This window comes from Lactuca saligna, chromosome 4 (assembly GCF_052625555.1).
Source record: "Lactuca saligna cultivar CGN05327 chromosome 4, ASM5262555v1, whole genome shotgun sequence".
Taxonomy (NCBI): Eukaryota; Viridiplantae; Streptophyta; class Magnoliopsida; order Asterales; family Asteraceae; genus Lactuca; species Lactuca saligna.
Window position 1 is genome coordinate 112,410,520 of NC_136420.1, and position 13,260 is coordinate 112,423,779.

General features: G+C 37.0%; 1 protein-coding gene across 1 annotated transcript; it reads right to left on the bottom strand.

Moving 5' to 3' along the window:
* Positions 1–3,248: 3,248 nt before the first annotated feature.
* LOC145042612 (putative serine/threonine-protein kinase At1g54610) lies at positions 3,249–6,993 on the bottom strand. Its single transcript, XM_078991064.1, has 7 exons — positions 6,367–6,993; positions 5,940–6,224; positions 5,520–5,837; positions 5,164–5,391; positions 4,974–5,074; positions 4,746–4,869; positions 3,249–3,701 (listed from the first exon to the last, which is right to left on the bottom strand). The coding sequence occupies exons 1-7, from the start codon at positions 6,706–6,708 to the stop codon at positions 3,363–3,365; spliced, it is 1,737 nt and encodes a 578-aa protein (XP_078847190.1). The 5' UTR covers positions 6,709–6,993; the 3' UTR covers positions 3,249–3,362.
* Positions 6,994–13,260: the final 6,267 nt, after the last annotated feature.

Here is a 13,260-nt window from a genome sequence, read left to right on the forward strand (position 1 = left end):
TCTACACATGCATAATCAAGTCAAGTACCATCACTACTCAACGTAATTTTAGCTATGAAACAAAATATATGATGTCATGTTTGCAAATCCTTACAAAAAGCAATCAAGGCCTTATAAACATTTGTAAGGTCGTACAAATGGATCTACAATGCCCCTACAAACTAATTTGGGAGCCTTAAGAACCCGCACCTAATGACACCCATTTTGACGTCTTGCAAGGTCTTACAAACATGCACATGATGTGATGATGAGACATTTTTTTTGGAACCGCAGAATTTTATTAAGAAACTAACAAGAAGCTAGAAAAGAACCATTACAATAAAATAGAAGGTAAAGTAGGGTTTTGCAACCAAGAAACCCAATGAATATTAACTTTTCTATATCTACTGGTAATCCAAAAATAAGACTGATCAACAACACTATAAAAATAAAAGATTTTTTTAGGTATACTTGTTCCAAAAATAGTGGAATTTCTAAAATTCCAAATGCACCAGAAGGCCATCATTACCATAGCATCCAAAGCTTTACGTTGCCCTCCAGAAAGTCTTATGAAGTCTGCCCACATGAGAAGAGATGGAATAGAAACTGGATTAGGAAAGTGCACCCCCCCCCCCCCAAACACACACACACAAGTAAACCCCGCACATTTAGTAAAATGATGGTGAATCGACTCCACTGCATAGCAAATCGGGCACATAATTGAATTAAGGGCAATACCCCTATATGAAAGCCTCTCTCTCTCTAGTCAGAATGTTATTCAAGGGCACCCTCCATAAGATAATATTCACCTTGATTTGGATTCAATGGTTCCAACGAGTCTCCAACCCCTCATTATGAAGTAAACCTCTCTCTAAAAACATATGAGCCTAAAAAAACTAAGAACATATCTAGTAACCATCCCGGTTTGTCGGGAGCATCTTGTCAAATGAACCTCCTGCAAAATAATCATCAAACCATCCCACTGAGTTTGCTCGATACCTCATCTTGGGGGTGGAGGGGGTGGGGGGAGGGGGTCTTAACGAATCGAACTCCCATGCTTGAGCAAAACGGTCTTTACTTTACGTTGCCCATAATGACAGTAGGGGTGTTCGCAGTTCAGCTTGAAACCGTGAAACCGGTCATCGGTTTGGTTTTACGGTTTGTATTTTTCTTTACAGTTGGCTTGCGGTTTTAAACATTTCAAACCGTATAAAAACCGGACCGAACCGTAAGAGTTGTATATATATATATATATATATATATATATATATATATATATATATATATATATATATATATATATATATATATATATATATTAATTTTTTTATATTTAATTGTATTTTGTTGTATTATATATTAATTTGTATATACCAATAATAAGTTTTAAAACCTACAATATTTAATTATTGTAGTTTTTTAATAATATTATATATATATATATATTAATTTTTTTATATTTAATTGTATTTTGTTGTATTATATATTAATTTGTATATACCAATAATAAGCTTTAAAACCTACAATATTTAATTATTGTAGTTTTTTAATAATATTAAGCAGTTTTTTTTTGTTGTTTTGATAATTTTAATATTGCGATTTTTTTAATAATATTAGGCAGAATTTTTGTTGTTTTGGCAGCTTTAATATTACAGTATTTTTAATAATATTTGACAGAATTTTAACTGTTTTAATATCTTTAATAATGCAGTTTTTTAACTAAATTAAATTAATGGACTCGACTAACATTGGCCTAAAAAACCCAAAACAGTTTGGTTTGGTTCGGTTTTAAATTTTCAACAGTTCAGCTTCGGTTTTTGCTTGACAAAAACCGTTAGTAACGGTTTGGTTTCGGTTTGATCTAAAAACCGAAAAAACCAGACCGTGAACACCCTTAGATGACACCCATTTTGAAATCATTTATGACTTTACAAACCATTCCGTAAGGTCATACATAATTACACAATTGAACATAACCAAGTATTATTTTGTGGTTTTTACCAAATTTCTTAATCTCATCAACTTAAATCAGCTAAAGGGTCAAATTTAACGATTTAGGATGGATTCAAAACTCAACTTAAACATGTAACCAAAATTTAATAACATCATTAGCTTAATTAAATCCTTAATCTAAGATATCATCCCATAAATCTTCAAATTAAAACCTTAAAACTCAAGGAATGTTACTTTTCACTCATGATTTGACCATAGGATGGTAAAATCTAATTCCAAACCATAATTAAATATTAATAACATCATTAAATTTCGACTCAAAACTCAATTAAAACACTATAATTTCACTTTTCACGTGTGGATTCATCACCATAATCTGGCCTTAGAATTGCAAAACTTACATCCAAATCACATTACCAAGCTTAAATCATGATCAAAATTGGATCCCTATGAATCCATGGATGATTCATGAAGATATGGTTTCAAAATTTACCCGGGCAAAGCTTCATAAGCTAATTTTAGTAATGGAGATGAACGCACATCAATGATTTAGAATTACAACATTCGATACTAAACTTATTGAATCTAAAAAAACATAAACTCAAAACTCAAATTACAGTTCCACAATTAAGTAAATCTCAAATGACATTTTAATGGAACGGAATAACTATATCCCTTAGTTCTACACCAATGTTTTGATGTTAGGACTCAGAAATTTAATCCTTGTCCCAAATTCAAAGTCTTAAACAAAGTCCCCCTTTTCTCCAAACTCCAATTGATCAAATAAAGAAGATTGTGAGGGTTTAGACTTCAGAGATTATTAAATCTAATTTTTCAACACTTTGCAAGAAAGGTCCCTGAACTTTCTACTTTTCAATTTGGCCCACGTGGATACTCAAGATTAACCATTGTTGAAAATCTAGTTGAACTCAAAGAGAAGAAATTAATGGAGAGAGAAGTCGACAACAATTAGGATTTTAGAGTTGTGGCTTTAATACCATAAATGTCAATATAGTATACCTATGTATAGGTACAAAAATACAACAAACTCTAAAGCTATATAAATCTTATCTATAAATAAATATACATAAACTAAGAAATCTTATCGTTTATACTACACCAACACCAAAGCTTAACAAACAATATATTTTTCCACTTTTAAGTGGCTACTTGTTCACGTAAGTGTTTTTTCCATAAAATACATACGACTTTTCTATATTATCCCCAAAATATAAACATACGACCTAGGAAATCCGATCATACTATATACAAAAAAAAAAAATCTGCTTTGTAAATTGTACATTTAAAACTCAAAATAAACCCCAAAACAAATCATATTTCATTCAAGAAACTATAGAACATGAACCAAATGTCGAAACATCTTTAAAAAAAAAAATCAAGTTAAAAAAAAAAAAGGCATTTATTTATATCTACCTTCTGTTGCCAAAAACTGCCTCTTTAGTTTTGAATCTTAGATCCATAGAAGTTGGAAGGAATGCACGGATGAATTTACTAGAAGATATTGTATGTGATCGTCCCCTTCTATGTTTTTTCTTTGAAGTGGTCCCCACTTCTTTCACTGATCTTGAAGATTTTGAGTCAAAAATTGATGAGCTAAATGAAGCGTCATCACCTCCATTGAAAGAAATTGGACCGTTATTATTATTATGGGACGGATCAAGTGGATGTCCGACCGCTGCATCACGGTGGGGCGGCGGGAATTTCTCGCTCTTGCTTTTCGCGTTTCCTTGTGTTACAACTCTCCATCTCTACACATCAAATTCAAGAAAAATGAATAGAATCACAGGACAAGACAAAACAGAACACAACGATCTTGTAGTGGGACTATGACTGATTGGACTGATGTCAGTGGGACAAAAATAACTGCTTTTGTCCCACTAAAAAGGTGAAAAGTAATACAAGATCACATGACATGACAGGTGACGCATGTCAGTGAGATAAAAATGTTACTTTTTTTTCTTGCCCAAAAGGGTTTTTATGTAGAAAAATCTTACAATTTTGGGAATTTTTTGATAAAATCCTAAACAAAATATTTTAAATTATTTAATTTTACAAGATAATCTGTCACTTCCTGTTAAAATAAAAATAAGGATTTTTTTCGTTAATTTGAGCAAAATATTAAATAATTGAGACTTTTCTATTAAAAAAAAACATACTTTATCAAAAAGTTTCCCAAAATTATGGAACTTTTCTGCATAAAACCCTACCCAAAAAGGAGAAAATGAATGCAGAATGCCAGAATTACATGATAAGACATAACATAACAGAACACAATGACTACTTTGTACTGCATTTGGCATGCATTGGAGTGGGACTTTTTGTTTGGCCCAAAAAGGTGGAAATGAATACAGAATGACATGACATGACATGATGATCTTGTACTGCATAATTGGATTGGGATTGAAAAATAGCTCTGGAAAACTTGTCCAGTCCGGTCATCAGTAACAAACACATTTATTGAGGCGAGGACTATTGAAAAATTTGATTACTCATTTCTTGACACCTATTCGCTCTAATGATATGATAAATTGATAAAGAAAAGAATCGAATTGGTAGAAAAATATGAGCGCGTAAAACTAAAGGTGGTTGCTTTTTTGGATCTAATGATGGATACTTTTTGGCAAAAAGGATAAATCCAAAAGTGTTACTTTTTCTCAAAGAAACTTTAGATTAATTGTAAAAGAAAGATACTAGTGTGCATTTTTTTTAATCACATATGGAAGATTGATTTTATTAATTTTATATAAACAATGAGTAAAATCATCAAGAACAAGAAAGTAGAAAAAACATACATCTAAATTTGATTGGATCTCTGCATTGGCTTCTGGAGCTGGAACTGCCCGACCTGCCCGATCACGTGTTCTTCCTTTTTTATTCCCATCAACAGCATGAGATTTCCCACTTAATCCCCTTTGCCTATGAAAAAAAGAAAAACAACACAATCTCCATCAACATATACCCAACACAAAACAAGACAAGGGTAAAAAGGTAAAAAGGGAAAATGGGAAAATGGTAAAAACCTTCTGGCTTCTTCATCTCTCAATTTGACATCCAGTTCTTTGCTTGGAGGGTACTTTGGTAATTCCGAAGGCTCACAAGCATAAGGTTCTGTGTTAAAAAACTGTATACATGTGGAACATAGAGATTACTCCAAAAATCAGAATTGTTTATCTTGAAAACTTCAAAAAAGGTAAAATCTTGGAAACTCACATCACTGTTCAAAGATGCAACAGCAGAGCCACGTTTATCGGGATCAATTGCAAGAAGATTTTCTAATAAAGGAAGAGAAGAAGGTGGAAAATCTTTAAAAGTTTCTACTGTTGATCTTTTGTATGGTTGTTGTGGCTTAAAAAGAGTGGCATTTGGTAATCGGGATCTCTTCCAATATTCCTCTGATGGTGAACCACATAACTTGAATATCTTGTGTAGTTGTTCAACCTTCAAAAAGAAAAAAAAAATCCAAAGATTATAACCTATTTTAGCATCTAACTTATGTTTGAAAAGATAATTGCTTAGATTTTGTTTAAAAGAAATGTTCTTTTTTTTTCATTTTTTTCATTTTTTACCTCTGTGCGACCTGGCATTATTGGTTTTCCAGCAAGAAGTTCAGCTAAAATGCAGCCAGCACTCCAAAGGTCAACACCAACACCATAATAAGTTGCCCCTAAAAGAAGCTCAGGGGGTCGATACCAAAGAGTAACAACTCGGCTAGTCATTGGTTGTTTATGTCTTGGATCATAAAAAGAAGCCAATCCAAAATCTGCTATTTTGAGAATCCCATCATTGTCTATCAGCAAATTAGATCCTTTGATATCTCTGTGTAATACACCATTCTTATGGCAATGTTCAAGCCCAGAAAGTAACTGTTTAATGAAGCATTTGATCTGCAGATATAGGAACAAGAGCAACATAAACAGTTTTACTTCTAAACCACCAATTAATTGGGGATAATGAAAGTATGAAAGAATTTGGATCTTGAAGATTACCTGAGGCTCTGTAAATTTGACACCTTGAACAGCAGCAAGACCAGAGAGATCATGTTCCATGTATTCAAACACTAGGTAAAGACTGCAGGACATTCTAGATGTAACCAATCCTTCAAGCTTAATGATATTTGGATGATTAAGCTTTTTCAAGATGATAATCTCTCTTGCCATGAACTTCACATTCTCGGGGTCTAAATTATCAACCCTAACTTTCTTCAAAGCTACTATCTTCCCTGTTATTAAATCCCTAGCTTTATATACATTGCTATATGTTCCTTGCCCAATCTGATCATCAATTATTGAAGAAATTTATATCAGTGAAAGTCAACATCTCATAACCTGTCACTCGAGAAATCGATTCAGAATCGACGAAATGAGATAAATTACTCATATATAAGTGATGAGATTCAGGTTTTACAAAATTTACCTTATCGAGTTTCTCAAAAGTATTAGCACGGCGAGGTATCCAATCTTTAATGACATCACCGGCGACGTCGGAAAGCCACGACGGCCATCCTTGAACAATTTTCAGGCTATATTCCGGCTTCGGCCTACGCCGGTCAGATGGTCGAACTTCGCCGTCGGTTTGGCGGATCGTTTCCACAGCTCCAACTTTTTTATCATCCTTGGCCCCATCCGGCGCTACCTGCTCGATGTTTTGTCTAGGTTGCGTAGAATTCGTAGTTGTAGATTCTTCTCCATTCCGGCGGCGGTTGTTTGACTTTGACCGGCGATCTGAAGTTGATGTCGTACCGAGCACACAGCCCATGGCTTAACCTACCGCGCCATTAACTATAAAGCCAGGTATCTGTTGTCTGCAAAACAGCCACCAGTATCGGCGCTTTCTGCATTAAATTTTGAGAAATTACGGCAGTTTAACAGGAAGAGTGAAGTGATTCCGGTGGTGGAACCACTGGCGGTGACTTGTACGATGCAAATAGCCACTGGAACTCTTTTGGAAATTTTGCAGATTGCAGAGAGAGAGAGAGAGAGAGAGAGAGAGAGAGAGAGGGTAAAAAGGAGTCAGTTTTTTAGTCTTTTAGATTTGGATTTCGATTCGAGTTGGTTTTATCAGAAACTTTTCAGCCCTCCTTTATAAACGTAATTACATTATTACCACTGTAGCTAAATCAATCAACATCTCATTGTTCAACTCATTAAAGTCTTTGACTTCTAGAATGGAAAACCATTTATTTTCTAAAAAATTATATATGCAATTTCAATTTAAGGGTGCTAAAATAAATCATCGGGTAAAATAATGAAGTAAACTGATTGATTTTTAGGGTAGTTTAAAACAAGTTCGATTGGTTTTATCTTTGAGTAAACTGCAAGAATGCTTCTTTGTTTAAAACAAAATATAAGAGTTAGTTCGTATATAGATAAAAAAAAAAAAAAAAAAAAAGATAAAAATTACAACAAATAAAATAAAATAAAATAAAAACGTTTCTTATGATACATGGATTATTGAAAAGCAACAAAGACATGGAAGCATTGGTAGAGTGGTACAAAGGACAAGCTAGAAATAAAAATCACTCTTGATATTTGTTAGCTCATATATTATTAGTACATATCTTATTAGTTTACATGTTTATGGTCATTTTGTTTCTAACCCATAAACAAATATATGTTTGCTTGTTCTATTTGTCATTTCCGTTGGTTTGTTGTTGTTCTTGTTCTCTGTTTGCTTGTCTATTGTTGGTACTGTTCTTTTTTATGGTTATCTATCTATTGCAAACACGACTGGAAACGATGATTCTCTTCAGTCAGTCAGTACTCGATTAGATGGAAAAAAAATTACGTGTATTGGAGCTATGTTATGAAAAACTTTCTTCGTGAAAAGAATATGTGGGGCTATGTCACTCGGGTTAAAGCTAAACATTCAGTGTCTCAAATTGAGAATTTCGGTTTTTTGGTTGATACTTGGGAGATTGATACGACGTGGAGGTCGAATGATTTTGACTATGACTTTTACCATTGACTTTGAGGGTTGACTTTTAAATTGTGGACTTTTAGAAAATTTTACTAGTTTTAGAAGGGAAAACTAAGGGTTTTCCTTGTGTGGTTATATAGGTGCCGTTTAGCACCTATGTCGAGAGTTTGAGAGCTTGTTGATTGTTGAGTTGCGTTGCAAGGTGAGTCTTCTCACTGTATTGTAGGATGTTAGACTGTCTGTATGACTCTTGCATGTATATGTATGTTTTGTATGGGTTGCGCCAGAAGCATGGGATGGGCCTGCTAATGCATAGCCTAGGCCTATTCTTGTTTAGTATATGGTATTTTTGTAACGACGTAAATTTTAAAACCAAAATTTTCATTTTTGCAAACATCAAAACATCGATTAATATTTCAAATTCAAACGTAAACAATATTGTCACAACCGAATACATCACAAAGATCATCAAAATAGTTTTCCCCGATAATGTGTACGATCACGCCGGTGCCTTCCCACGGTCCTCGCTAGTACCTGATGTGACATCCCCAAAATCACGGCCAGAAAAGACCGATTTTGTTTATGCTTTATAAAAATCAGAGTACTTCATTTAATAAAAAGGTTGCGGAATTTGTTCCCAGAAAAACACAATAAATACGTTATTAAAACATTTTCGAAGAAACATATTTTTATTCATCTTAAAACGTTTGGGATGTCATCGTTAATACAGAAACATAAGCATAAACAGAACTTACAATTATTTACACTAGTGATCTACATCTCTTTAAATCTCTCAGTGTAATGTCACTTCATATCGCCACCTGTGATGTAGATAAACTGAGTGGGTCAGGTTGGGAAACCTGGTGAGTACATAGGGTTTTCAACCCACAATAATATAGTTATTATGTTTAAACAATCAAACAATCAACCCAATTACCCATCCCCATTATCTTCTTTTAGTCTTCCCTAAAGATATTATCTCAAGGGTCATCTCCTATATCATATTTACTTCTCATCTCCTTACATCGTATTTCCTTATATGATTGTTCCTACGAACTTTACCTAAGGATCATCGCCTACATTGCATAGACAATACTAATCCGGGGATTACTCCCTCAATATGTGTCTAGCAAGAGTTAGGGTATCATCGCATGATTACGCAGCCACAACATCGCCTGGACTTGTAAATCATGATAAGGGTTAGTCTATCATCACATGAATACGTAGCCACAACATCGCCTGGACTCGTAATTCATAATAAGGGTTAGACTATCATCACATGAATACGTAGTTACAACATCGCCTGAACTCGTAATTCATCACCTACAGGTTACTAGCCTGCTGGTTTTTCCACGGGGTTGTCTATGATAGTCCGTGGTTGCCATCTATAGTCTGGTAGATGACTACATCTCCAAATTGTCGGACAGGGTTGTAGTATCCTACATCATCGATTCATAATCACCTATCATCATCACCTTCCTATCATCACCTATCTCTCATTATTTTATTTCATCACCTACCAACTATTTCATCTACCCATGTTTTATCCCATCATATTTGTAGATATAAAATAACTATACAGTTTAAATCATTTAAAACATGTATAAATCATTCATCCAGCGTAGACAAGTATTCAAACAATATGCACACATAGCACGTAATTTATATTAAAATACTTCATATCTATGTGTAAGATGAAAGGGACTATGCACTCACCTGATAGGTGGTGACTCAACACTCGGACAGCGCTTCGATACTCTCAACACAATTTCCTTCGATAAAACCTAGTATCAACACCACTAGGGTTTAGTCTAACGATAACCGCGACTAATTAATAGTATAGCTATTATTATTATTATATAAGCGTTAAATAACACTCAATATAACTCATAATAATAGCCCAAACAATTATTTTAAGGACCTAATAACATTCCTATATTAAAACATAAGTTAAACTAAAGATAGGATAGGTACAACTCACTTACAGCGGGTTTTTCTCGAAAACCGGGCTTCACTGGAGCAGCGTTCCCGAGCCGAAAGGCTCTTTTCTCGGAGCCGTCGGGCACTCCGGGGCTTCCGCCTCGTGCTAGGGAGTTACCCTAGGCTTTAGGGGGTTAGGGAGGCTTAGAGAGAGAGTTTAGAGAGAGAAAGAAGGGTTTGAAGGTGTGAGAATGAATGGAACCCGACACCTCTATTTATAGGGGTGCTGACTGGCCTACTCGCCGAGTAGGGGGGACCTACTCGCCTAGTTGGTCCATGTGGTGGCCTTCTGGTCGTGCCACGTGTCCAATTCTGGTGGTGCCACGTCACCCCCTATCGCGTATCAGCCTTCAAACTTAGAAAAACCATAACTTTCGCATACGAGCTCCGTTTTCAACTTTCTTTATATCCACGCGTAGGTAAAATCAAGATCTACAACTTTTGTTTAGACTCTGTCGGCTAATTCTCGACCGATCTCAAATTTAACAGTAGGAGGCGTTTAGACTGTTAAATGACCGCGAAGAATTCATAACTCCTTCATACGGACTCCGTTTTCGTCTGTCTTTTTACCGTTGAGTTCCTATTAATGAGATCTTCAACTCTCATTTAGGTCACGTAAGCCAAAAACCGCTCGAACTAAAATTCGAGTTTCGGGCTGTACACTGCTAAGCCGAATCTTAGAAAAATCATAACTTCTTCATACGAAGTCAGATTTGGGCGTTCTTTTTATGGATTTTCTTGGTTTAACATATTCTACGACTTTCGTTTAGATCACTAAGGCTAAAAAGTCCTCCATCGTAAATTCACTATTTACGCTTCCCGGTGTCGTGTCGGTTCCGTCGCGAAACTTCGACAGGCCATAACTTCTTCATTATAACTCGGATTTCGGCGTTCTTTATATGTACGGAAACCTTGTGTCATATTTTAAAACTTGGTTAAGATTATTCATTCTAAATAATCCTTTGTCGAAAAGTCATTTTCGACCCCTATTGCCTCTAAATTGACTAGCCCGGATCTGCGGGCGTTACAATTATCTCCCCCTTAGGATGATTACGTCCCGGAATCATAAACGAAACAAGGATCGTATAATGACTCCATACGTCATCTCTTCATCCTAGGTAATAATTATAACTTCTTTATTCCTTCAAGTCTATCTCTTAGACTTATTGATTGTAAGCAATACTTGATCGTGCACCTGCTCTCTACCTCAGATTAGACTCCAAATTATGACCTATCATCATGTGATGCACATTTAGACTCAGGTCTCTTAAATTCTAAAATAGACTAAGCCTTCCTTCATGTTCTAATGTGATATAATCATACTTTAACATGTAGCATTTCTAGCTACCAACCTCTTTAACAACGAGCGCGATACTTCTATTGATCACTTTGATTTCAATCATTTGGTTTAAGTCAGACGCTACATCAAACTTGGTTCTCTGAACCACGTAACATACTCATCGTAGTCGGACTCAATTTGATATGACCACTGGGGTCGGAATATCAACTCGCGAATCCTGGAAATCACTCGTGCTCGATCCCCCGAGCTATAATCCTCCTATAACATCATATATCTCTAATTAATACCTTTACCACTATGGTTGACTACCCCTATCAAGTCAACACTAGTCAACGGTCAACTTTGACCGGACTCGGCGAGTGCACTAGAGCGACTCGGCGAGTCTAAACGTTTTCACCAACTCTCTAGGATTCTTTTTTGACACGTCGAGTACTCCCTTGACTCGACGAGTTTCACCTGGCATGAATCGCGGGGCCACCACGACTCAACTCACCGAGTCGCAAGGACAACTCGGCGAGTTCCAGCTCGACTTAGTCCACCTGTCAACCCTCTATAACTCCCCATGACTCACTGAGTCAACCATAACTCGGCAGGACCACTCACTGAGTGGTTACAGACAATCTTCATGCTACTCGCCGAGTCTGTTCTTCAGACTCGGCGAGTCCATGCCATGTATCAACTCAATCTTGCTTCTGAGGTCAGATCCGCTCCATCCACTCATAGATATGGCCCTCCTAAGCTCATTCATCACGTAAAGTCACAGTCTTGGCTACCATGCAACACCCACAAGGCTCTTTTTGGAGAAATGACCTCAAAGATGGCAACCCTAGTCTCCAACCCAAAAGGAAGGACATAAAGCATAACATTAGGGACTTTCTGGACCTGCTAAGGTCCAGATCTAGGTACCATATCCCCATGGGACCTCTCACACTTCAATTACAAAGCAAACAAGGCAAGAAGAAACCCTAGATTTGACCATATCAACAAAAATACGGAAATAAGCTCTAAATGATACCTCAAGAAGCTTCCCCTGGCGAAATGGAAGTAGATCCACGCTCCCCAACTCTTCTAGCTTGACTTTCCCCTTCCTTTCTTGCAAATACACACAAATTTGGTGAACAATGGCCTCTTATCTCACTCATAGGAACCCTTAGCTGCTTTGGTGCTCTCAAGGATCAAGGTAGCCGCAATGAAGGGCCATAAGGTCCTTTAAATAGGGCTTAGGACCGGGAAATTAGGGTTTCATTAAACAGCGCGGACTCGCCGAGTCCAGGCGCGAACCCGCATCCAGAACCGCGATCCTACTCGGCGAGTTTGAGCTCCAACTCGCCGAGTCCCCTCACAAAACACCAAAAATATATGAATAAAAGATACCTAGAAATCCAGGCTGTTACAATTCTCCCCCACTAGAACTAGACTTCACCCTCGAAGTCTCGCTCTACAAATAGCTCCGGATGCTGCTCACGCATCTCAGGCTCCGGCTCCTAGGTCATCTCTGATCCCTTCCGATGCTGCCACTAAACCAACACCAGGGGTACCTCCTTGTTCCTCAAAACCTTGATCTTCCGATCTCTGATGGCCACTGGTCTCTCGACATAATTCAGGCTCACATCTACTTGAATATCCTCTAATGGAACCACTGCCGATTCGTCGGCTATACACTTCCTCAGCTGCGACACATGAAAAGTGTCGTGAATCTGCCCCAACTCTGTTGGCAAATCCAAACGATAGGCTACCCGGTCTACCCTCGCGATCACACGAAAAGGACCAATATATCGGGGCCCCAACTTGTCCCTCTTCCTGAATCGAATCTCTCCTTTCCAAGGAGAGACCTTCAGGAGTACAAGGTCGCCGACCTGAAACTCAAGCTCGGATCGGCGTCTGTCTGCATAACTCTTCTGTCGGCTCTAAGCGGTCAACAACCTCTGTCTGACCAACTGGATCTGCTCTGTCATCTGAAGCACTATCTCTGTACTGCCCATCACCCTCTGTCCAACCTCTCCCCAACAAATGGGGGTCCGACACCTCCTCCCATACAACAGCTCAAAGGGTGGCATACCAATGCTCGAATGATGGTTGTTGTTGTAGGAAAACTCTGCCAAGGGTAAATA